Raw genomic sequence first — 25,177 nt, 5'->3', positions numbered from 1 at the left:
CCAGCTGGAGGACGCGCAGCGGCCGAACGCGGGAGCTGGCGCCCCCTGCCATCCGGCGTGGTCCTTACTTGCCGCCCAGAGAGCTGAGGCTCGGCGTTGATGCCCCAGGTTGCTCCCGGCCGGGCCCAGCGCCGGCAAGAGAGCGGCACCGAGAGCAAGCGGAGCTCTGATGGCCAAGGCCTGGATGAAAACCAAGCCCCCTAAAAGGAGGTCTGGAAAAGAAGCCGGAGAGCCGGGGTCTAGAGGGATGGAGGGGGGTGTGGCTCCCAGGAACAGGCAGGTAAATTAAAATCCATCCAATCACATTAAAAGCTCTAAAATAAGATGTATCTCCACATATGGAGATAATTATAATTAAATGTAAAATTCACTTCAGAACTCCCATGGTGTCCTGATTTGTTCCTTAAAAAATTTTAATTTCCATCCCCTCCCCCCCCCCATTTTTTTTTTTTTTTAATGGAAAAAAATCAGCATGTGAGGGAGAAGATACAGAAAGAATCAGGTTTGGAAAGGTTTCCTTCTCGGAGACGACTCAGTCCTTGGCGTCGTCTGGAAGTCTCCTTTTAACTAGCAGTCTCGCCTTGCACAGAGCATGCAGGCAGCTGCAAAACCACGGAAATAATGCTAACAACTCCATTAAAGCAAGCCCATGCGCTAGACTCTGTGCCGGAATCGTCTCGGCATTTTTACAAGGTGAGTATGTTATATAGAGGCTCAGAGATACTCAAGTCGCATAGTAAGAGGCGGAAATGTAATCAGAACCCATGCCTGTCTGACACCCAACACCCCTGTTCTTTCTGCATGGTGGCGCTCTTAGATACTGCAATTAAGCCAAGAACACAAGCGCCGTTATTTAAAAATAGTTATTAAAAACAATTATTTTTAAATTGTTTGAGGTTCAAGCTACCAGTTAATGTTAAAAGGGAAACACCTTCATGTTCCCTGGAAATGATCAGACCCAAGATCTGTTTCAACCCCTTTTAGTTTAAGGTTCGGGCTTTGCAGTGAAATGGCCCAGAATTCAGAGCCCACCCCTGCTACACTTCATTAGCTGAAAGACTTTGAGGAAATGAAACTTAACCTTTATGATGAGTCTCAGTTTATATATCCGTAAAATGGGAACAAACCTAGCAGGGGAGGCAGTTGGAAAAAATGTTAGAATGTATGTAAAGCACATCAGTAAATGGTAATTACTATTTGCAAATATCTGTTTTGTTTGTTTTTTTTTTTTTAATTTTTTTTTCAACGTTTTTTATTTATTTTTGGGACAGAGAGAGACAGAGCATGAACGGGGGAGGGTCAGAGAGAGAGGGAGACACAGAATCGGAAACAGGCTGTTTTGTTTTATATAAGGAAGATCATAAATGTAGCATCAAACCCACTTACTCTGATAAGGATTCTCCCTATGTAACCCCAGAGTTGTAACTGGAGACATTTTCTGGTTGGTTAGGTTCAGTAATCAATACATCAAAGAAAACTCAACATTAATTCTCTGTGGTTTGTTTCGAATAGAATCAAAGGAGCCTTTTAATGCTCCTGTGGGATTTCTAAAACTACTTTTGTCAGAAGTTTCTTTAAAAAGTGTCATGTGTTTCCAGGAAGGAAGGGAGGAAAAAGGAAGGGAGAGAGAAGGGGAAGGAGGAAGGAAGAAAGAGGAAGAAAGAAATTTTACAAGAATGTATTATGGCCCCCAAATTAAAATTAGAGTGTAGCCCTTGCTCACTGATGTCTGTAAACTGTTTCGCCAATGCCGTTTCTTTTCAAAATGCAGTACTGTTTTGTAGTAATCTAGGCATTAACCTGGGAACAAGGGCACAGTAAATTTAAAAGATTAATAGGATATGAGTCCCTTACTTCAAGGTTCTTAACAATTTAGTGCCTGTAAATAACCCTAGGCATGATGTGGCACCAAAGGCAGGTGAATAATTCCACCAAGGCGGTCTTTGAGAAAACTTACGAAAGGTGAAGATGTTTATTTGGCAGCAGTTAAGGAAACCAAATGCAGACCAGATATGAAAGAATATTAAAGAAGTATTGTTCATTTTGTTAGGTGTGATAATGATATTATGTTTATGTTAAAAAATACCCCCCCTTTATAGAGATTATATATGAAAATATTTAAGGGGGGAACATCTTTCTAAATCTTTTTAATGTTTAATTTTTGAGAGAGAGAGAGAGAGAGAGAGAGAGCGTTAGCAGGGAAGGGGCAGAAAGAGAGAGGGAGACACAGAATCCGAAGCAGGATCCAGGCTCTAAGCTGTCAGCACAGAGCCCGATGCGGGCCCGAACTCATGAGCTGTGAGATCATGACCTGAGCCTAAGTCAGCCACCCAACTCAGGTGGAAAAAAATTTTGGGTTTTTTTTGTTTGTTTTGTTTTTTTGGGTTTTTTTGTGTTGTTTTTTTTTAAAGTAAGCTCTAGGCCCAACTTGGAGCTTGAACTCACAATCTCAAGAATTGCATGCTCTACCAACTGAGTCAGCCAGGTGCCCCTTAAGGGAGAAATATAATGACTGAGATTTACTTTATTTAGTTTTTAAACATTTATTTATTGAGAGAGTGCAAGCTGGGGAGGGGCAGAGAGAGGGGGATAGGGGATCCAAATTGGGTCTGTTCTGACAGCAGAAAGCCCAATGTGGGGCTTGAACTCATGAACCATGAGATCATGACCTGAGCTAAAGTCGGAGGCTCAACAGACTGAGCCACCCAGGAACCCTGACTGAGATTTACTTTAAAATATTTCTGCTAAAAAAAAAACAAATGAAGCAGGGGCACCCAGATGGCTCATGGCTCAGTCCATTGAGCCTCCAACTCTTGTTTTCAGCTCAGGCGATGATCTCATGCTTCATGGGTTTGACCCCCACATCAGGCTGACAGCATGGAGGCTGCTTGGGATTCTCTCTCTCTCTCTGTCTCTCTCTCTGCCCCTCCCCCACTTGCACTCTCTTTCTCAAAAATAAACATTTTTAAAAAAACACAAATGGTCAACTTTAGTAAAATAATTAGTCTAGGTGGTAAGTATGTGGGTTTTTTTTAATACTATTCTATGTTTGAAAATGTTCAGAATAAAATGTATTAAAAATTACAAATTGTATACACAGATATAATGTACCCATATAACCTTTAAGATCTGCTTATTTCTATTTGCAGCAATGAGAATTAGACCCAGACAACCACACTTACCTTCCTTTAAATTAATGCCATTTTACTGACCTTGTGGGAGCTTCAAGGTCAATATGTAGTTTGTTTTTTTCCAGGATTACTTGCAGGCACAGCTCCCACCCTTCAAACTCTGGCAGCTCCCAAAGAACCCACTTAGGACACTCACCAGCATCACTGTCCGCATCTGCTCCAAAGCCTATAATCCCTTCAGGAAGCCTCCCCATCCCACCTTAATTGCCAGTAACTTCTAGAACCTTCTCTAGCTGATGCCCTTTACAGGCGTGTTGAACCATGGCTGCTTGGCTCCCAGTCTAAGAATTTCAACTTAGATTTTAATCAGCCCAGCTTAGTCTTTATAAGAAAAATATTTTTTGTTGAAATTCTTTCTGCCCATCCTTCAGTGTCTACCTAGTTACCAGGTTTAGTAAAAACTGCATTTGCTTAATTTTGGAATGTCTGGGAGTACACTGTATTGTTTATGGCTGTTAATTGTGGCTCAGAAAAGAGTTTGAGCTCAGTGTATAGGGAAAGCTGTTCACACTTCCCAGGTGCTCGGAAGCTGAAGTATTCTTTTCTCACTGATTAAGAACACAGCTTTTACAAGTTGCCCAGAGCCATCTTCAAATCACATTAAAACTGATCCAAAGAAATCCTTGATCTGACTTCATTATTTATCAAGTTTTTCAATGAGAGGAGACACATGGTTTTTGTTCTCAGGGGGCTTCCAAAGTTTTGTTGAGAAGTTACCATTACAATTTAAAAAGACATTTTCAAATCAAAACTCAGTCTCTACAATGTGCAGGTACTACATTTCCAGTCTGGACACTAGAAACTTTTTCTAGGGAAAACAAGGAGTCCATAGCTAGAGTCTGAGTTAAGGGCCAAGATGTCTCAGGACTAGGATGGTGAAGCCTTAATGGCTGCCTTATCCCATAAAACCAGTAGCTGAGAGATAACATGAATGAATTGTCAGAATTCTAATAAGGTTTCTGGGTGTCTTCCCTACTATTCAAAAGGGGTCAGTTTGTTAGAATAATTTTAATTGCATTCTATTTTATGCCTATAAATAAGACCGGTCTTTTAATTATTCCCAAGTAGTGAGGTTTTGCTTAATCAACAGACCTGGTTCCAGTCAGAAATAGGAAACTTTCAGGGCACTTGGGTGGCTCAGTTGGTTGGACGGCTGACTGTGGCTTGGGTCATGAACTCATGGTTTGTGAGTTCAAGCCCTCGCATCAGGCTCTGTGCTGACAGCTCTGAGCTTGCTTCGGATCCCATCTCCCTCCCTCTCTCTCTCAAAAATAACTTAACATTAAAACAAAACAAAACAAAACAGGGGCACCTGGGTGGCTCAGTCGGTTAAGTGTCGACTCTCAATTTCAGTTCAGCACATCATCTCCTGGTTCGTAGTTCAAACCCCAAGCACGGAGCCTGCCTGGGATTCTTTCTCTCTTCTCTCTGCCCCTCCCCTGCTCATGCTCTTTCCCTCTCTCTCAAAATAAATACACATTAAAAATTAAAAAAAAAAAAAAAATAGGAAACTTCCCGACATTTATAACTCGCATGTGTCACGCACTATGCTCTCCAGTACCCTACACTTGTTTTGAAGCACGTCTTCATTGTGCTTAATTCACTGCATGGTTTGTCTGAGGTCTGTGCTCACAGCTGGCTACAGCGGCATGTCCATCTCATCCGTTTACACTCCAGCATCTCGTATGGCACCTCCTTGGTGAAGAAAGGCTCAGTAAGATGCTTACCAGACAGACACTGTTAGGTGAGAAAAACAAGAGCTATACCATGCATTTTTGGTTTTAAAAAAAAGATCTACACAGGCATAAGGGGCTAAAAGGTTAAATATCCAAGTATTTTCTTTGTGTTTATCTGTATTTTCTAACATTCTATTACTTTTGTAGTAAAAGGAAATAAAAACATACATATCACTAGCTCCTTAAAAATTGTTTAGGATTGCAAAAGGAAAATTACAGCTGTACGTGGAGAAATTGGACAATCCTGTGAACAAGTGATCAAAATCAACACCACCAATATGAGTAGACTCACGTGCCTCCAGCTGTGATCTCTGAGAACACAACACTTATGCAGTGCACCACTGGTGATGCATAGCCTGAATCTAGATGCAAAAGCAGGCAAACACAAATCAGAAGCCAGTGGTTCTATTAAGTAGTTAGTCTGTACTCCTTAAAAAATGTCAAGGTCTAGAAAGACTGAGGAACTGTTACAAATCTAAAGAGGTTAAAGATACATGATAACTAAATGCAATGTATGATCTGAGACTGGATCCTGTAACTAGAAAAACATTACTGTGGAGACCATAGATGAAATTTATGAGATTAAAATATTGTATCCATGTTAAATTTCCTGAGCTTGATAAATACACCATGGTTACATAATAAATAATCACATTTGTAAGAAATATCCACTGAAGGGGCGCCTGGCTAGCTCCGTTGGTGGAGCATGAGACTCAATCTCAGGGCTTTGAGTTCGAGCCCCATGTTGGGTGTAGAGATTACTTAAAAATAAAATCCTAAAAAATGTACACTGAAGTATCAAGGGGTAAAGGGGCATGATACATGAAATCTATTCTTAAATAGTTCTGAAAAATACTGTGTTTATGTATATATAAAAAAGGAGAAAGTAAATACGGCAAAATGTTAAAAATTGGTGAATCTGGTTTAAGAGAACATAAGAGTTCTTGGTACAATTCTTGCAACTTTCCTATAAGCAACCAACCCGGGGTGCTTGGGTGGCTCAGTTGGTTGAGATCTGACTCCTGATTTTGGCTTAGGTCACGATCTAAGTGTTTGTGAGTTTGAGCCCTAGGTTGGGCTCTGCACTGGCAGATGGAGCCTGCTTGGGATCCTCGGTCTTCCTTTCTCTTTACGCCTCCCCTGCTCACTCACTCTCTCTCTCTCTCAAAAATAAATAAAACTTAAAAAAAAAAAAAACCAACCCCAAACAAACAAAAGCAACCACCATCCCCATTACAAAAATCAACACACATATACTCTCTTCCCAAATTATGGTATTTTCATATACTTTTTAGAAATAAGATGAACTTTAGTTTATCAGGTGCTTATCCCTTTTATTTACAGGAAATGATACACACAAACTCTAAAAATGCGAAGTTGCAAATCATAGAGCAAGTTCACAGTCCAATTAATCCTTGAGCAGGGATGTAACGTAATTTTTAAAAATCCTCTAAGTTAGATAATCCTTGTTCCTGAAATAAGTTTTCATATAAAGTCAAGTCCGCGTGACTTAAGGACGGTTTTATAGACTTCAGTGATTTCAGAAAGTGCTCTTGTTTCACTGTGGTTGCGTCTAGTCCATTTTCTTGCAGAGCCAGCAAGGCAGCCTATAAGAGACAAACAATAGGAAGTAATTAATGTGCTTCATTTTTTACAATTTATGGCAATACTTCAAAACCTAAGTGTAAAAACCTCAGTCCCACTTCTCAGAATTCCAATACTCATGACCAAATATTAAAAAGTTAAATACGGTGTTTAAAAGTTGTCTCAATAGATCATCATTTCTTCTACATTAAACTCTAGCCTTAAATGGGAAAAAAGAAAATGCAAGTTGTAATAATAATATATACACTATGAGCCCATAAAAATATTTACAGATGAGAGACTATCTCCCTGACCTCAGAGTAGTTTGTTTTTTTTTTTTAAAGTTTATTTATTTTGAGAGACAGTATGTGCACATGAGTGGGGTAGGGAGAGAGAGGGAGACAGAGAATCCCAAGCAGGCTCCACACTGTCAGTGCAGAGCTGATGCGGGGCTCAAACTCACGAACCACGAGATCATGACCTGAGCCAAAATCAAGAGTCAGATGTTTAACTGATTGAGCCACCCAGGTACCCCAGAGTAGGAGTTTTTAAATAGGACACAGCACTGATCATAAAGGAAAAGGTCAAACACATACTCTATAACACAGCAATTCTCTCTATAAGTATATATAGACACATACACAAGATTGTTCATAGCAGCACAATTTATAAAAAAAAGTCGTAACCCAAACATTCAAAAGAATGAACACAGTATATTCATAAACCATAAAGTGATGGGCATGCACAAACTACTGTTATGCACAAAATCACAGATGAATTTCACAAACATAATCCTGAGTTAAAGAAGCAGACATAAAAGTGTACAGTATGGTCCTATTTTTATAAAGTTCAAAAATATGCAGACTAATCTCCAGTGCTGGAAGTCAGAAGAGTAATTCCCTTTTGGGAGAGAGATTGAGAAAGCCCCAAGCGAAGCTTCTGGGGTATGGATAATGTTCTCTTTCTTGGTAGTTACACAGTGTGTTCATTTTATGTTAATTCAGTGAACCATATCCTTATGGTCTGTGCATTTTCCTGAACAGTATATTTAATAAAAGGTTATGGAAAAGGAAACACCTACGATGGCTTCTTTTGCTCTCAAAATAAAGTCTAAATCCCTTAAAGTGGCTTACAAGGACCTGTGTGATCTGGCCATTGTCCATCTCCTCAATAAAGGCATGTTATCTCTTACTCCAGTCGTCCGCACATTTTCTCCCCTCCCTTAGCCTGGTCAATGGTCTCACCATCCTTCCAATCTCAGTTTACACAAGAGAGCCTTCTCTGATGCCCCCAAGTCTGGTTCAGTCCCACAACACCCTGAACTTCCTGATTCACCACATATTTGCAGTTGCCAACTGAGTACTACAATTTGCCTCTCTGCAACTCGCCATGCACCTGTAAGCTCTGGAAGGGAAGGGCAGTGGCCACATCTGTTTCACCTTCCACAGTGCCCACCACATAGCAGTCTTTCAGTAAATGCTACCAAGTGAATGAAGATCTGAATAAATGAAGAAATGTTCTCAACCATATGTTCCTTCACTAATTAACTTACTTCTTTGCAAAGGTTTCCAAGATCAGCACCAGAGAAAAAACAGGTTTCTGCTGCTAGGTTTTCTAAGGAAACATCGGGTCCCATTGGCATGTTTTTGGTATAGACTTTCAAAATAGAAAGCCTGCCCTGGAACAAAATTAAAAGTAATATGTTTATAATCATAACATTTATGTGTGACACAAAGCTAGATTAAAATATTTCAAGGGAGTGTTTCCTGTCATACTACAGAGAAAGTGTTATGTATATTTTAATGATTAAACAATAAGAAAGAATCACTTCTGAAGAGATAAGAAAGAGTACCTCATCAATGGCTCATATGACAGTGGTAAAAATAATGACATGAAAAATTTCTAATACTTTTATAATCATTTTTAAAATAGCTGATTGTAGATATATTTCTTTAAGAGACATGATGAATCCCCTCTTTTGGGTACAAATAGTGTTATCAGACATGGATTAAGAAGGAAACACATGACTTATCCAGACATAATTTAAAAATAAACAGATATTTAAATATTTATTTATTTTTTTTTTTTAGGAAGGGAGGAAAAAATTCATTCTTTGTCATTAGTCTCTCCCTATCGGTGGCTGTGGATGTTAAGGGCAAAAGATTTACTGATTCTTTGACTATGGATACATTGTGTAATCACTCTAATGGCAGATTTTCCCACTGTAAAATAAGGATACAGATACAAATATTCTCCAGACATTTTAGGATTCCTCCATTCTAGTTGTAAAATAATGTTGAGTATACCTAATAAGCTTGATATTTTGAGTCTGCCACAATAATGAAATAAGGCAACTACTTTTAACTTTTAGGCTTATGTTTCTCTGAAAATATGCCCAGAGTATCCAGCAAAAGCAGATCAAAATTATGACTTTATGAAGGGCCACCAGGCGAGGAAGAATGCAGAGCCCAGTGTAAGACACACACCAGGTACATATATATCCAGTTTGGGATTCAATGCTGCCAGGCTCCTTACAGCTCCAACACTGATGTATTAAGAATCCTAACATAGAGTAAAACATGTACAATTACCTCTTCATCTGGAGGTGGAATATAAATAATCTTATCTAATCTTCCAGGTCGTAATAAGGCATCATCTAATACATCAGGTCTATTTGTTGCAGCAACAATCATGACATTTCTATTAAAAACTTCTTGCAACTCTAACTGAGGGAAAATACACAACACAAAAGTAATGTCAATAAGTTGTTCGTTATTACATTTTTAAGAAATATAGATAAGAAGGGTCCATTTATTTTTAAATAAGCATATCCTTTTCTTGGGACGGGAACGCTTATACCCCCTTCTTGATCTCAAGGTATGCAAATACAAATTATTAACCAAAGAACTACCTTCTGTGTGTGGTGAAAGAACTGGCCAATCCTGGGGGACATCTCTCCATGTGAGAACCAATGGAAAGCCTACACCACAGCAGAGAACACCTACTGAATGTACCTGAGCCCCAGTGAATGATTGGTAGATGACTTGAAAAGACAAAGCATATGACTAACAGGTAGAGATGTATGGCTATGAAACACCCTGGCTCTAATGTCCTGGAAGATGGAGATTTACTTTACTTTTTATTTATTTTTCTTTCCAGAGGCAGAAATATGACAACATAAGCTGCAGATGGGTAAATCCTAGATGAAGGTAAGAAATACCGAAAAGCAGTCAGGGCAAGGCCTTGCATTCAAATTGAATGCTAAGCATTCAAAATTGTTTGTTGAGAGTTCAAAAAGTCCAGGACCTGATGGCTTCAAAGGGGAATTCTACCAAACATTTAAAGAAGAGTTAATACCTGTTCTTCTCAAACTATTCCATAAAATAGAAGAAGAAGGAAAACTTCCAAATTCATTCTTTGAGGCCAGCATTACCCTGATACCAAAACCAGATAAAGATACCACAATAAAAGAGAACTAAAGGCCAGTATCTCTGATGTACATGAATGCAAAAATCCTCAACAAAATATTAGCAAACTGAATCCAACAATATATTAAAAAAAATCATTCACTACGATCAAGTGGGATTTATTCCTGGGATGCAAGGGTGGTTCAATATTCTCAGATCAATCAATGTGATACATCAATAGAGAAAGGACAAGAACCATATGATCCTCTCAATAGATGCACAAAAAGCAACTGACAAAGTACAACATCCATTCATGATAAAAACCCTCAACAAAATAGGTTTAGAGGGAACACACCCCAACATAATAAAGTCCATATATGAAAAACCCACAGCTAACATCATACTCAGTGATAAAAAAAAACTGAGAGCTTTCCCCTAAGGTCTCAAGAACAGGACACAGATGTCCACTCTCAACTACTTTTATTCAACACTGGACTAAAAGTCCTAACCACAGCAATCAGACAACAAAAAGAAACAAAGGCACCAAAAATGGCAAGGAGGAAGTAAAACTTTCACTATTTGCAGATGACATGATACTATATTAAGAAAATCCAAAAGACTCCGCCGAAAGACTGCTAGAACTGATAAATGAATGCAGTAAGGTTGCAGGATACTCAATGTACAGAAATCCATTGCATTTCTATACACTAATAATGAAACAGCAGAAAGAGAAATTTAAAAAACAATCCCATTTACAACTGCAGCAAAAATAATAAAATACCGAGGAATTAAACTTAACGAAGGAGGTGAAAGCCCTGTGTACTCTGAAAATTATAAAACACTGATGAAAGAAATTGAAGAATGAAAAGACATCCCATGCTCATGGATTGGAAGAACAAACATTGTTAAAATGTCTATACTACCCAGCAATCTGCAGATTTAATGCAATCTCTATCAAAATACCAACAGCACTTGCCATAGAACTAGAACAAGAATGTTAAAATTTGTATGGAACTACAAAAGACCCCAAAGTAACCTTGAAAAAGAAAAACAAAGATGGAAGCATCATAATTCCAGATTTCAAGTTACACTACAAAGCTGTAGTAATCTAAACAGTATGGTACTGATGGTATTGGCACAAAAATAGACACATAGATCAATAAAACAGAATAGAAAGCCCAGAAACAAATTCACAATTACATGGTGCCTTTGCCTCAACAAAGGAGGCAAGAATATGCAATGGGAAAAAGACAGTCTCTTCAACAAATGGTGTTGGGAAAACTGGACAGCTACATGCAAAAGAATGAAACTGGACTATTTTCTTACACCATACAGAAAAATACACTCAAAATGAATTAAGGACTTAATTGTGAGACCTGAAACCATAAAAATCCTTAAAGAGAGCACAGGCAGTAATTTCTCTGCATCAGCTGTAACGACATTTTTCTTGTCTCCTGAGGCAAGGGAAACAAGCTTTCAGAGACAAAGCACAAGTGAAGAAGAAGCAGAGAGAGAAGGAGACACAGAATCTGAAGCAGGCTCTAGGCTCTGAGCTGTCAGCACAGAGCCCGACACTGGGCTGGAACCCACAAACCATGAGATCACGACCTGAGCCAAAGTTGGACACTTGGGGTGCCTGGGTGGCTCAGTCGATTGAGCGTCCGACTTCGGCTCAGGTCATGATCTCATGGTCCGTGAGTTCGAGCCCTGCGCAGAGCTCTGTGCTGACAGCTCAGAGCCTGGAGCCTGCTTCAGATTCTGTGTCTCCCTCTCTCTGCCCCTCCCCCACTCATGCGCACATGTTCTCTCTCTCTCTCTCAAAAATTAATAAACCTTAACAAAAATTAAAAAAAAAAAAAAGTTGGACACTTAACCTACTGAGCCACCCAGGCACCCCTACTGTAGTATCATACAATAGCCAAATTACAGAAGCTGCCCAAGTATCCACTGATAGAGGAATGGATAAAGAAGATATGGTATATATACAGTGGAATATTATTCAGCCATAAAAAAGAATGAAGTCCTGCCATTTGCAACAACATGAATGACTCTAGAGAGTATAACGCTAAGTGAAATAAGCCAGAGAAAGACAAATACCATATGATCTCACTCATATGTGGAATTTAAGAAACAAAACAAATGGACACAGGTAAAAAAAAAAGAGAGAAACAAACCAAAAAACAGACTCTTAACTATAGAAAACAGAGGGGAGGGGAGGAGGCAGGGTGGGTGGTGAAATAGGTGATGGGGATTAAAGAGTAATCATGATGAGCACTGAGTAATACATGGAATTGTTGAATCACCAAATTGTATACCTGAAACTAGTATAACACTATATGTTAACTACACTGGAATTAAAACATTTTTTTTCTTTTTAATTGAACTGAATAATCAGAGTAGTTCACCATTAATGTGATCTCTCAAAGTAGTGAATTCCCTGTATTTGCAAAATTTTAGCAGAGGTGAGTGAACACCTGTCAGATGCTATAGAAGGAATTCCTGTGTTACAAGAAAATTTGATTAGAAAATCTCATGGGTCCCTTCAGATTCTAGTGTCATATATTTCTCAAGAGCTATAAGACTCTCCGGTGGAATGATTTTTCAACTGGGAAACAAGTAAAAACAAGGAAAGAATAAAAGAAAACGGATCTGTTGGGTAATTTAAGGGTATCAAACTCTATCTAGGAAGAGACTCAGAAAGGGAAGAAGGGGCTTCTGAAGGTCATTTTAATTTCATTATAAGCAGGGAAACCCATTCCTCAAGAAAATCGGAAGTTGTGAATTACTAAGATCATTGGTAATAACAATGTTTTGTTTTGTTTCATATAAAAACTTTTAGAAAGGGATGAACACTGGTTCTTCAGGATATAAAAATAAGAATAAACTCCTTTTCTATGCAATATGTAACGTTAGGTTTCTAAATCTCAGGAAAAATAAAATTCACATTCATATATATTTAAGATAACTTATAAAATTTATCTCATCTTTTCTAGCCAAATCACAATTTTTAGCAGCTCTGTAAACATCCAGCCAAACTGAAATTACATAATTCCTTCTATGAGATGAATCCACATAGGGAAAGCTAGTGTATATGCACTGTATTTAATATTGGCCTGGGTTTTGTATATTCTGGCTAATAAATACCTCTTCGTTTTTTCTCAGCTCCTTGTATTTACCCTGTTGATCTGATTTACTTCCTCTTCTCTCTGTAGTCTTCAGTCCTACACCATCTAATTCATTCAGGAGAACAGAAAGAACACGCTCTTGAACATTACATTCTGTTTTGCTGATGGATCGAGAGCCCAAGATTGAATCAATTTCATCCAAAAACACAATTGCTGGAGTATTTGCTCTTGCTTGTCGAAATACCTTTTGTTGGGAAAATAAAATTATTGAAAAGCTATACATTACTCAGTATTCAAGTGAGTATATGCTTTATGTATTACTACTTATAATTTTTAAAATGTAAAAAGAAGAGGAAGATGCTACATGTTTAAGAATTGGGGAATGAATAAATAGAACAAGAAAGAATGGAGTATTATGTACAGGTTAAAAATCATATTTTCAAAACATTTAATACTATGGAGTTTTAAAAATGATGATTTTAGAAAATCGTGATAAAGATATAATCTGCCCTCAAGTTTAAAACAAAAGCAAAAAAATAAAGGAAATTCACCAAAACGTTAACAGTAGGTAGAGATTACAAAGGATTTCTTACCTAACACTTTCCTATATTTCCTAAATTTTCTATAAACAAATATACATAACTTTTCTAGTTGAAAAAAAGGCCAGTAATATTTTTAATAACTAAGGTTTATCCTTAGGGCATATCATGAAAATTCAAAAAGACACTTAACTATATGGGAGAAAATAAACAAACAAACCTGAGACAAGACTTTTTCTGAATCTCCAACAAAAGGAGAAAAGAGATCAGCTCCACTCACTGAAACAAAAGAGCAATGACAGCTTGTGGCCAGGGCCCTCACCAGGGTGGTTTTAGCACATCCAGGGGGACCATACAGGAGAACTCCCTTTGGCTGTGTCAGGCCCATCCTGACAAATTCCCGAGGGAATTTTAGAGGCCACTCAATACTCTGTAAGTACACAAAAAGAGACAATTGTTTTAGTATAATGATAAAACATCATATGATCCAGTAAATTCAAGTGTTCACTCAACAATTCTCAGGTACCTGTTATGAGCTGGAAATGCAGTCTACTCTCCACATAGCAACCAGTGATCTTATAACCTAAGTCAGGTCACATCATTTCCTGCTTCAAATCCTACGGTGACTTCCCATCAGAATTAGAATAAAAGCCACATCTGAACTCCTTCCTACCACTCCTTCCTATTACAAGGCCTTATGCAGCCTGTTTCCCAAACACCCCAGTTTGTTCCCATCTCAGAGCCTTTGTTTGCTATTCTTTCTCTGCCTGAACACTCCTTCAAAATCTGTGTGACTATCCCTCATCATTCAGTCTCAGCTCAAATGTCATTTCCTTGGAGAGGTCTTCCCTAACTACTTTAATTAAAGCAGACCCCACCCCCATCCCCGCCCGCCAATCTATTCTACTGCCCATCTTTTACTTTGGGAGCACTTACTCATTCACTATCTGAAATTATTATTTTTCCATGTTGGGTTTGTCATTCTGCTCTGCTAGAATGTAAATAAAGTTTACCACTTAAATTCCCATACCTAGAATGACACCTTCACAAAGTAAACATTATACAAATGTTAACTAAATAGTAAACAAGTCCCCATTACCTCTGAGTATGTGGTTTTATTGTCATCATACTTTTATAGATGCAGAAGCTCAGACTTACAACAGTGAAGTAATTCACCCAGGTCTTATTTCTAGTGAGGCAGCAGAACTAAGGCTGTCCCCCTCCCCCACCCCCCCACCAGGCAATGTAAATCAGGAAGTGCAAACTCTTAACTACTGATGTATTGTCTTTCTATTAAAAAAGGATAAGATCCCCGTAGCAAGGGAACTCAGATTTTAGTTGGGGAGGCAGGCTTGTAAACTAACAATGAGGCCAGAAAAGGGCATTCCACCGAAGGAACAATACACACAGAGACACTTGAAACTCTTATTCATCCCAACAGTAAGTAGTAACAGAAAGGAGAATAGGGGAAGCAAGGAGTAATGGAATGAAAGTGGAAGTAGGAGTCAGATTGTGTTAAGCCTTGAAAGTTTTAGTCAGCACTGAGGAAGCAGGATGGAGAATGGACTGTAAAGAAATAAACAGAAGCAGGGTGACCAGTTAGAAGTCTCTTGCAATAATTCTGACTACAAAAATAGTAAGGCTGGATGTGTCACAGGCACTGGAAGGGATAGATTTGAAACATAAAATTAACTCTTTTATGCAGGGACCATGTTTCTCTCTCTCTTTTTTTTTTTTAATGTTTTTATTTATTTCTGAGAGAGGAAGGAGACAGAATGTGAGCTGGGGAGGGGTAGAGAGAGAGAGAGGGAGGCACAGAACCTGAGGAGGCTCCAGGCTCCAGGCTCCACGCTGTCAGCCCAGAGCCCAATGCGGGGCTTGAACTTGCGAATCCTGAGATCATGATCTGAGCCTGAAGTCAGGTGCTTAACTGACTGAGCCACTCAGGCGCCCCTGCAGGGACTATGTTCTAAATCCAAAGGGGAACTTACGTGCACGTATGGCACGACCCCTGCATTTAGAAGACAGGTTTCTGACTTAGGAGATGGGTTGCTGGCTTTATTCACAGAGGTAGAGAATCCAGGTGTGTAGGGTGGGTTGATTAGCTGAGCTATGGATGTCCTGAGTTTGAGATTCCTGGAAGTTACCTGGTAGGCAGACAGCTAAGTAGCTCTGATGATCGAAAGAACTATCTGTGTTGGATATAAAGATTTTTGAGTTAACAGTTTTCAGGGGACAGCTAAAGCCCTGGATATTGAGATCATGGACTCACAGAATGCAAAAAGAGGATTCCTAGGAGCTTGGAGTACTAACACTTATGGCAACATTAAGGAATGGAATGTTCAGAAAGGCAAGAAAGCTTAACATCTCAAAGCTAAAGAAATAGTGTTCGCAACAGGAAGTGTGGCTGATCTCTCCCGCACTTTGTGAAGATTAAATGAGACAATGCATGTAAAAAATTAGGGAATGTTATAAATGCACTGATCCACGGACACAAGGATTCTACGGTTCACTGTAGACATAGCTTCTAGTTATGATGAATAAATTGTAGTGACATTTATACATCAGTCTTTTGTATGGGGTTAGAGAAATCTAGTTCCTTATGGCAGGATCACCTGAAGGTAAATGAACAAAATTAATTTCTGAAACTGCAGTGCCAGTGAGAGGATCTGGAGAGTTGTGCTCCTTAGCATCCACTGTGAGAACCGTAGCCACCCAGGCCATACTGTGTATTATAACTTTGTGCTTTTATCAGTCCCAGGGCAAACTCGGGCCTGTAAACTAAAAATCTGTGTTTGTACCACCCACAAACTAAGAACCACTCTTACATTTTTAAATGCTTGAAAAGAAAATCAGAAGAATATTTTGTGACGTGTGACAATTATGATTTCAGTGTCCATAAAAAAAGTTCCATCAGAATGCAAGTAGTGATTACATATTGTCTTTGGCTGCTCTCATGCCATGAATACCGAGTTGAGTGGTTGCAATAAAGACTGTATGGCCCACCAAACCTGAAATGTTTACTCTCTGGCCCTCTACAGAAAAAGTCTGCTCACTCCATTCTAGATTATACAGTCTTTAAAGAAAACAACAAACAAGAGAAGGGTGAGGTAGGAAAATATGATGAATGGTATCTGACACCTATAGAAGCCCAGTTAAACAAGGACTGAGAAGTAACCCTTGGATTCAGATGTTCGGATGGCATTAGTTTCAGCAAGTGCAGTTTGTCTTCATCACAAAAGTGTTACACTTAAACTCTACCATTCTACTGGCGCAAGCAAACTCTCTCAATCACCTGTTTTAACTTCAGTTTTACATCTTCGAGGCCACCAATCTGCTCCCAGCCAACAGGCTTGATGTCCATCAGTCCAATGACACTTCGAAAGGATGAGGGTTGAATCTTTTTAAAAGCTTCAAGGAAGTCTGCTTCATAGATAGTCGGGTTGTCCTGGTTCTGAAGAAATATGCCCCAAAAAGCAAAATCAGACCAAAAATTACAGGGCCTTTTTGTGATACAGGAGCACAATTTCTTCTTCTTCTTTTTTTTTTTTTTAAACCTTCTTTTGATTTATAAATCTATTTTGCTATCATTATAAAGAATCCTACACACACAATACAAAAAAAATGAACAGTCTCCTCTCCTCTCCCACCTCTCCCCACTATATCTCTAGAGGAAGTCAACCACTTTCTGTGTATGCCACTAGTATGTTTTATGACGGTAAGGACACATACATCTTTTCAAACAGATATATAAATGGGACCCCACTGTACAAATTAACCTACACTTTTGTGCCACTTATGTTAGAAATCTTTTCTATCAATTAATATAGTTCAACCTCACTCTTTCTGACACCATTGTATGAGTGTACCATAATTCAACTGCATCTTTCTGTTGAATGTTAGGTTGTTTCCAGTATTTTGTTATTAAAAACAAAGCTACAGCTGAAAGTGCTTGTGCACATGTTCAAGTATTTTATATAATTTCCTCCAAGTAGAATTACTGGATTTAAGAGTATGCACATTTATGATTTTGACAGGTATTATCACACTGCTCTCAAAGCTGTCCAATAATATAAAGCTGTTCTTCCCATACCTCTCCAGCACTGTAGATCACCAAACTTTTAAATTTCTGCCAATGTGATAGAGGAAATCGTAACCACTATTGCGTTCATTAAATTTCTTCAATCAAGAGTGAGGTAGAGGGAATGATGGAATTAGAAGGTTAGCTATTTTGCAACCATTTAAAGTAAAGGCTATTGGGGCAAGAATCATCTATGGGTACAAAAAAGGGGAGGGAAGTATGCCAAGGAGCACGATCTCAAAGGGTCTCTTCACAGATTTATTAGTTACAAAGGGAAACACACCACTATACAGTGGAGAAACTGGACAAAACTTGGACTGGCTAATCACCTCAATCACCGATGAGAGACATCACCAACGAGGGGCACGCAGACATCCTGTGCCTTCATGTGTATTACCCTAAGGACACACTATCACTTATGGAGTATTCCAAATGGGCATGCATAACCTGAACCTGACTATGAACAAATATTAGACAAACCCAAATTGAAAAACATTTTATAAAATCACTGACCTAAAATGTCAATGTAAAATGTGTCATTTAAAAAAGCTAAGGGAGTACTGGAGATTAAAAGAAACTAAAAACTAAATGCAATATGTTAACCTGAACAAGATCCTGTACTGGAGGGGAAAAAATGCTAAGATGATTGAAACAACTACCAAAATAAGAATATGGCCTGTAGATTTGATAACGTTTTGTATCCGTGTTAAATTTCATGAATATAATGATTATACATAATCATATTGTGGTCACGTATAGAGACATACTTGTTCTTAGGAAATAGATAACTAATGGGATATGATGCATGCAACCCATCCTCAATTGATTCAGAAAAAATAAGTAATATGTATACACATATACAATTAGAGACAGAGAAGGAGAGAGAGAATGATAAAGCTAATTTGGCAAAATGTTAAAAATTGGTGAATTTGGATGGAGGGTTTAGCAGGAGTTCTCTATTTTGCAACTTTCCTTAAAGTTTTTAATTATTTCAAAATAAAAAGTTAAAAAATAACTGAAAGAGACTAATTTTTAAAGAAAGTAAAGTTGAGGATTTTTCACGTTTATTGGCTGCTTGTAATCCTTTTACTGTCTCCTACCTGTTCATATTTTATTATCCATTTTCTCTTAGATTGTTGGTCTTACTGATCTGTGAGAATTCTTTCTATATCAAGGTAATTGGTCTTTTTGTCATAGGCCAAAGTATTTTTTCCCAGTCTGTCTTTTGTCTTGTCTTTGTTTATATATTGTTTTGCCATCCCCAAATCGTCAAATTAGTAAACCATTTCCTTTTTGGCATTAGGTTTTATGTTATGCTTAGAAAGGCCACCTTCACTTTAAGATTACATTGTGGAGAATCTTTCTTGCAATTTCCTTGATCATTCTAGTGAAACAGATTTTTTGTTACAGTTAAAAACTGCTTATATTTATAATATCTATTTGTAATATCTGTACTATATTTAAGATTTACCCTCATATCAAATTCTGAACACTTAGTTGTCAAAAAATTCCCATTTTCTTTCTTTTTAAAATTTTTTTTTTAACATTTATTTATTTCTGAGACAGAGAGAGACAGAGCATGAATGGGGGAGGGTCAGAGAGAGAAGGAGACCCAGAATCTGAAACAGGCTCCAGGCTCTGAGCTGTCAGCACAGAGCCCGACGCGGGGCTCGAACCCACGGACCGCGAGATCATGACCTGAGCTGAAGTCGGAGGCTTAACCGACTGAGCCACCCAGGCGCCCCAAAAATTCCCATTTTCAACAAGAAACTATTCTATCCCATTTATATAAGATTATATAAGTACATACATATATAGAAAGAGAGAGAGAGAGAAAGCTATTCTCAACAATGTTCCTAAAAATTAGAATCTCTGGGAGGTGAGATTTCATGCAATTTTTACTTTCTTTATAATATTTTTATTTTGTTTAATTTCTCACAAAGAAAACTATTAAATAATTTTTTTAATAGTTTTTTTTCCTAATTGGCTAGGAGTATTAGATATTGGGTACCTGAATTATTTTTTTAATGTTAATTTATTTTTGAAAGAGAGAAAGACACACAGAACACAAACAGAGGAGGGGCAGAGAGAGAGGGAGACACAGAATCTGAAACAGGTTCCAGGCTCTGAGCTGTCAGCACAGAGCCCGACATAGGGCTCAAACCCATGAACTGTGAGATCATGACCTAAGCCACCCAGGCACCCCCTAACTAATTTTTAAGTAACACTAACTAAGATCACTTATATGTATATTATCTCACTTGATCCTAATAACCCTTTTAGGCAGATAAAATTCTTTCCCCTGTGTGTGTATATATTAAACTCTATTTCAAACCCTTTAATGGGATTACTTCACAAAAAGCTGAACAAACTTCAATGCACCCCTTGTCTGTCCTGGTATAGATGGAGGCAGCAGTAGCCCCTCAGCTGCCAGAGGGGTAAAGAAGAAAAAGGTGAAGCCAGTACCTTCCCAGATGCCTCTGTCCCTTCTTCCTTTTTGCCTTTCTTCCTTCCACTTCCCCTGGTTGTTTATGAACTCAGCCATCACCTGTGGTAGCTATGCCTGGGAAGGCCCCTCCTGAAGTAGCAGCTGGCTGGTCCACCTAAGCCAGGGTGTTTAAGGTCAAACGTGGAACTTCAAAGCAGAGGGAATCCTAAATGTAAATCTCCCTTCCCAAACCCTGGTGCTCTCATGCTCCCTTCAAAAGGCATATATTCTCACACCTCTATGCATGAGAAGTGTCATTAAGTCTTCAAGCAGTTTTGGTTCTAAACCCAGAAGAAGAGAACTTATAAGTTCACATAACTCCTTCCCACCTTCAGAGTACATGTAAAAATAAATGGAAATGAGGAAGGATGTAAATTATATAGGTAAAAAGGTTTTCCAAACCTTGGCTGATAAATCATCCTTTTATAATTTAAACAAACTAAAAACTGGTTTTTAAAAATTACAAGATTAAAGGCAATTTTAATGTTATAATAGTTACAATAGAGATCGAAAACTTTGTCCTAGAATCCTCAGGGTGCTGAAATTAATTTTTTTCTGAAGGGGTTTAGGGATTAATGACTACTTATTACATACAAAGTGAAGAGATTTTTCAATCCATAGTGTTGAAAACTATTATATTTAAAGCTAACATCTTAAATATTTTAAAGAAAAGTAGTCATGAATTAAAGATTTCAATGTCAAAGACAAGTTTAGAGAAAAATTCCAGGTGCCCAATCTTCTCCTGGGTTAGAAAAGTTTACTTTCAAAAAAAAAAAAAAAAGAAAAGAAAAGTTTATTTTCCCTACAAAATATTTATTAATAAGGAAAAAAACAGATGGAATGGGAACACAGTATTTCTGTGACCCTTCTGCCAAAAATGCAAAAACTGAATCCAATCATGAGGAAACATCAGTGAAACCCAAATCAAGGAATACTCTATAGAAAAAATAACCTGTAGTCTTAATAAGTTAGCCATAAAAGACTAAAAATGGTTCTAGGTTAAAGAATATTAAGAAATCAGGATAACTAAATGCAATGTGTAATCTTGGATTACTATTTTTTTTCCTTTTTAAATTTCTGCTAGAAAGGAAATTAATAGGATAGAGTCAAATTTGGATAAGGTCTACAGAGATTATACAAAAGTATCATGTCAGTGTTAATTTCCTCATGTTGATAATTATACTGTGGTTCAAGTCTTTGTTTTTAGAAAATATATACTTAAGATTTTAAGGTTAAAGGGACATCATGGCTGCAGTACATTCTCAAATGTTTCACACACACACTAGACATATATATATCATATATATGACATATATATGAAGAGAAATATATATGTACGTACATACATATAAAAACACAGAAGAGAGAAGGATAAAGCAAAACTGGAAAAATGCTACATTTGGAGAATCCAGGTAAAGCACATACAGAAATTGTTTGTACTGTTTTTGCAACTTTTCTCTAAGTCTGAAATTGCTTCAAAATAAACAAAACCAAAAATTAAAAAGAAATACATTTGATTCTTCTGGGGGCCACGCTATCTTTTCCCTAGCTGCTCTGGGCTTCTGCACTAGGCGGTTCCTTTGGCAATGAGGGAAAATGTCCTGGTAGACCTGGAAGACTCAGCCCTCTATCCCCACCTTCAGTCTTATGCTATTCCCATGGAGCGGAGATGTAGAAATACAGGTAAGAAATAACTGTGGAAGGTATCAAAAGTTCCAAAAAAATGTACTTACCACTTGTTTAATCCCAAATTAATTTGCTATATTAATGAAAAGGCCAACATACACAGTCATAAATCAGTGCTTCCTACCTTCTTACTATGAAGGAGAGCGTGCAGGGCAGCTTCTCTACAAAGTGCAGTCAAGTCCGCACCAACGTAACCAACTGTCATTTCTGCAAGGAGGCTCAAATCGACTTGACTGGAGATGGGCATCTTTGCGGTAATCACCTGGAGTATTGCCTTTCTTTGTTTAAGTGTGGGAGTCCCAATGACAACCTATATGCAAAGCAAAAAAAGAGAAATTAAAGCTTACACATATCCTCTCAAAGGTGTATACTTACTGAGCAAATTTGGAACTACAACTATGTACTCTTAAGGATGCCATAGATTCTGAATATATTAAAATCCTAATTTTCCAGAGGAGTAACACTGGCTGGATAGTTGCACAATGAAAATTACATACAGATCTTCCTCACCTTAAGATGGGGTTACATCCCAATAAATGCATCGTAAGTTGGAATTACAGTAAGTGGATAATGCATTTAATATACCTAACGTACTGAACATCACAGCTTAGCCTAGCCTACTTAAATATGCTCAGAGCACTTACATTATCAGCCAGTGGTTCGGCGAAATCATCTAGCACAAAACCTATTTTACAATAAAGTTTTGAGTATCTCATACAATTTATTGAATACTGTATGAAAGTGAAAAACAGAATGTTTGGATGAGTACAAAACGGTTGTCAACGTGTCAGCTGTTTACCCTCATGATCTCGCGGCTGCCCAGCATCACAAGAGAGCATTTTACAGTATATTGCTAGCCTGGCAAAAGATCAAAATTCAAAATACGTTTCCTACTGAATGACTATGGCATTCACACCACCATAAAATCAGAGGCCCTCTGTATGTCATTTAACAACATTTTGTTATTTTTTACAACTTCCCAAGTTCTACCAGCCAGGGGTGCAACAGTAAACCAGATAGTCTAGGTCCCTGCCCTTACGGATTTTATTCAGGAGACAAGTACCAGATGATGCAAAAAAGAAACAAATGTGCTCAAGTTCTGCACAGATTAAGCTAAAAGTGTGCAATTATCATCTGTCTCTTTAGATTCCTAACACAAAGTTCAAATATCACTTAAATTAACCACTATTCAAACTATTTAATCAGGAATCAATTTGAGACTAAAGCTTGTAAAATAGTTCAGCTTTTGAGTACTCAATCTTTCTGGCAACTCAGGGAGCAATTGTGGGTGATTTCTCACTTGTGGGTCAGGATGCTGGTGTCCTGACAAGGAATGAATAAGTCCAGAAGAATTAATGCCTGCTTTGATTTAGTTCTTCCCCGACTTCTCCCTTTTTATTTCAACACACTCATTTCTTGAAGCTATCCTAATTTTAATTCTCATTCCAAATCCATAAGAGTTGAATACACTTATAGCTGAACTAGTTCCCTAAAAAATTAACATTACTGGTGGTACTCATCTTCAGGACCCGCACAACAAAACTCATCCCTAAAGGCCACCTTGCTTCTCAATTTGACACGGGAAAAACAGGTCCCGGCTCACAGATCACACAAGGACAGAGAACAGGTTCTCTGCACCACACAAAGCCCCACTCCAGCCTCACCGACTGCCAACCTAAGTGGCAATCGCCTAGGGGAAGCCAATCAAGGCCAGAAGAGGCCGAGGTTCCAGGAACAGAGGTCTGACTGGCCCCGCCTATTTACCTCTCGGTCAAATCTCCCCGGTCTGCGCAGCGCTGGGTCTAGAGCGTCCGGCCGGTTGGTGGATGCCACGACCACCACCTCGCGGTCCCCACTGATGCCGTCTAGCAGCGTCAACACCTGGGCCACCACTCGGCTCTCGGGGGCTCGGTGTGGGCCGCCCCGCCGGGGACACAGGGCGTCCAACTCGTCCAGGAAGAGGAGGGTGGGTCTGCAGCTGGCCAGCTCCCGCGCGCGCCGGAACACCTGCCTGACGTTCTCCTCGGTCTCCCCGGGCCGGGTGCCCTGTAGCGCGGGGGCGCTCACTGCCAGCAGCTCCGCGCCCGCTTCCCGGACCACCGCCCGCACTAGCTGAGTCTTGCCCACTCCGGGGGGACCCGCCAGGAGCACCCCGCGAGGCACTGCCAGCCCCAGGGCCGCCAAGGTGCGAGGGTAGCGGAGCGGCAGGCTGAGGAGCTCCCGCAGCGAGTCGGCCGCCTCCGAAAGGCCCCCCAAGGGCACCTCGGGCCGCGGCTCAGCTTCCGACGGAGGCACCCCGCTGAGACTGATGCGGGTGCGAGGAGTGACTAGCCCGGCCGGATCCGGGCTGGGCGCCCCGCTGACGATGTGCAGCGCGGCTACAGGACCCGGGGCGCCCGGCGGAGCGGTCACCACGTGGCCCCGGGAGACAGGTCGGTTCCTGAGAAGCTCCTGCGCCACCTCCAGCACCGCGGCTGGATTCGAGGCACCGGGAGCGCCCGCCCCCTCCCGCAACACCGGCCACACACTGAGGTGCCGCAGCGACGGGCAGGACACCAGGCGGAGGCTGCTTAAGCGGAGATTCCCCCGGAACACTGAAGCCTCCACGGCCGCCCCGGGGCTCGCGCACTGCGGATCCAATTGCACAAAGCCGTCTGCTCCGTCCCGCCGCAGCCAGGCGGTGCAGACGCAGGAGCCGCCGTCAGGCAGAGAGATCTTCACCGCCGAGCCCAAGTGCGCGCCCAAGGCGCGGAGGGCGGCCGGGCCCAAGCGACAGCGCTGAGTGCCCCTGTCCTTAGCGTCTAAGGGTAGCACCTTTAAGAGCGGCTCTTCAGGAAGGGGACCTGAGTCCGGAGCCATTGCCCACAGAGAAACTCAAGCCGAGGAAAGTGGGATAGGAATTCCACCCGGCCTGGGAAAGCGGGAACACCCCGCTCTTCGGCCGGAAACAGGTGACGCGCATGCGTCAGTGATGGCCCTCAGTTGCCAGTCCCTGAGCGGAAGCGGAAAGGGCCAATCGGAATTTAGACTGTGCTGTGGCTGTCGGTGTTGTGGTGTTGAATTTAACAAAACTCAGTGGCCCATTCCAGAACTTTAAGGAAAAGGCTTTAGTTATGGGTGTCTGGGAGGCTGCGTAAGCTAGCTTCAGTAGGCCATTAAGCATATATATATATATATATATATATATATATATATACACATATACACACCGGTGACTTAGAGAGTCCCCCGCATAGCATGCTCTCCCTGGCTCTCAGAGCCGAGCATCACCACCAGTACTTTTGGGCTATCATCTTAGAGGCTGTATTTTGTGAAAAAACCTCAACTGTCCTGGTGGGCA

General features: G+C 39.8%; 1 protein-coding gene across 4 annotated transcripts; it reads right to left on the bottom strand.

Annotated features, from left to right (window-relative positions):
• Positions 1-6,139: 6,139 nt before the first annotated feature.
• SPATA5L1 (spermatogenesis associated 5 like 1) lies at positions 6,140-24,841 on the bottom strand. 4 transcript variants are annotated; one of them, XM_049613559.1, is made up of 8 exons: positions 23,602-24,839; positions 21,962-22,147; positions 16,878-17,036; positions 13,803-14,012; positions 13,063-13,287; positions 9,103-9,237; positions 8,064-8,189; positions 6,140-6,534 (listed from the first exon to the last, which is right to left on the bottom strand). In XM_049613559.1, the coding sequence occupies exons 1-8, from the start codon at positions 24,694-24,696 to the stop codon at positions 6,367-6,369; spliced, it is 2,304 nt and encodes a 767-aa protein (XP_049469516.1). In that variant the 5' UTR covers positions 24,697-24,839; the 3' UTR covers positions 6,140-6,366. The 4 variants fall into 4 exon arrangements, with proteins under 4 accessions (XP_049469516.1, XP_049469517.1, XP_049469519.1 ...); XM_049613560.1 differs by having other exon boundaries at positions 9,103-9,233; positions 13,095-13,287; XM_049613562.1 differs by lacking the exons at positions 6,140-6,534; positions 8,064-8,189 and having other exon boundaries at positions 9,109-9,233; positions 23,602-24,841.
• Positions 24,842-25,177: the final 336 nt, after the last annotated feature.

Source organism: Panthera uncia, assembly GCF_023721935.1.
Source record: "Panthera uncia isolate 11264 chromosome B3 unlocalized genomic scaffold, Puncia_PCG_1.0 HiC_scaffold_1, whole genome shotgun sequence".
NCBI lineage: Eukaryota > Metazoa > Chordata > Mammalia > Carnivora > Felidae > Panthera > Panthera uncia.
The sequence above is the reverse complement of the archived record's forward strand: the minus strand, read 5'-3'. Positions and strand labels throughout refer to the sequence as shown.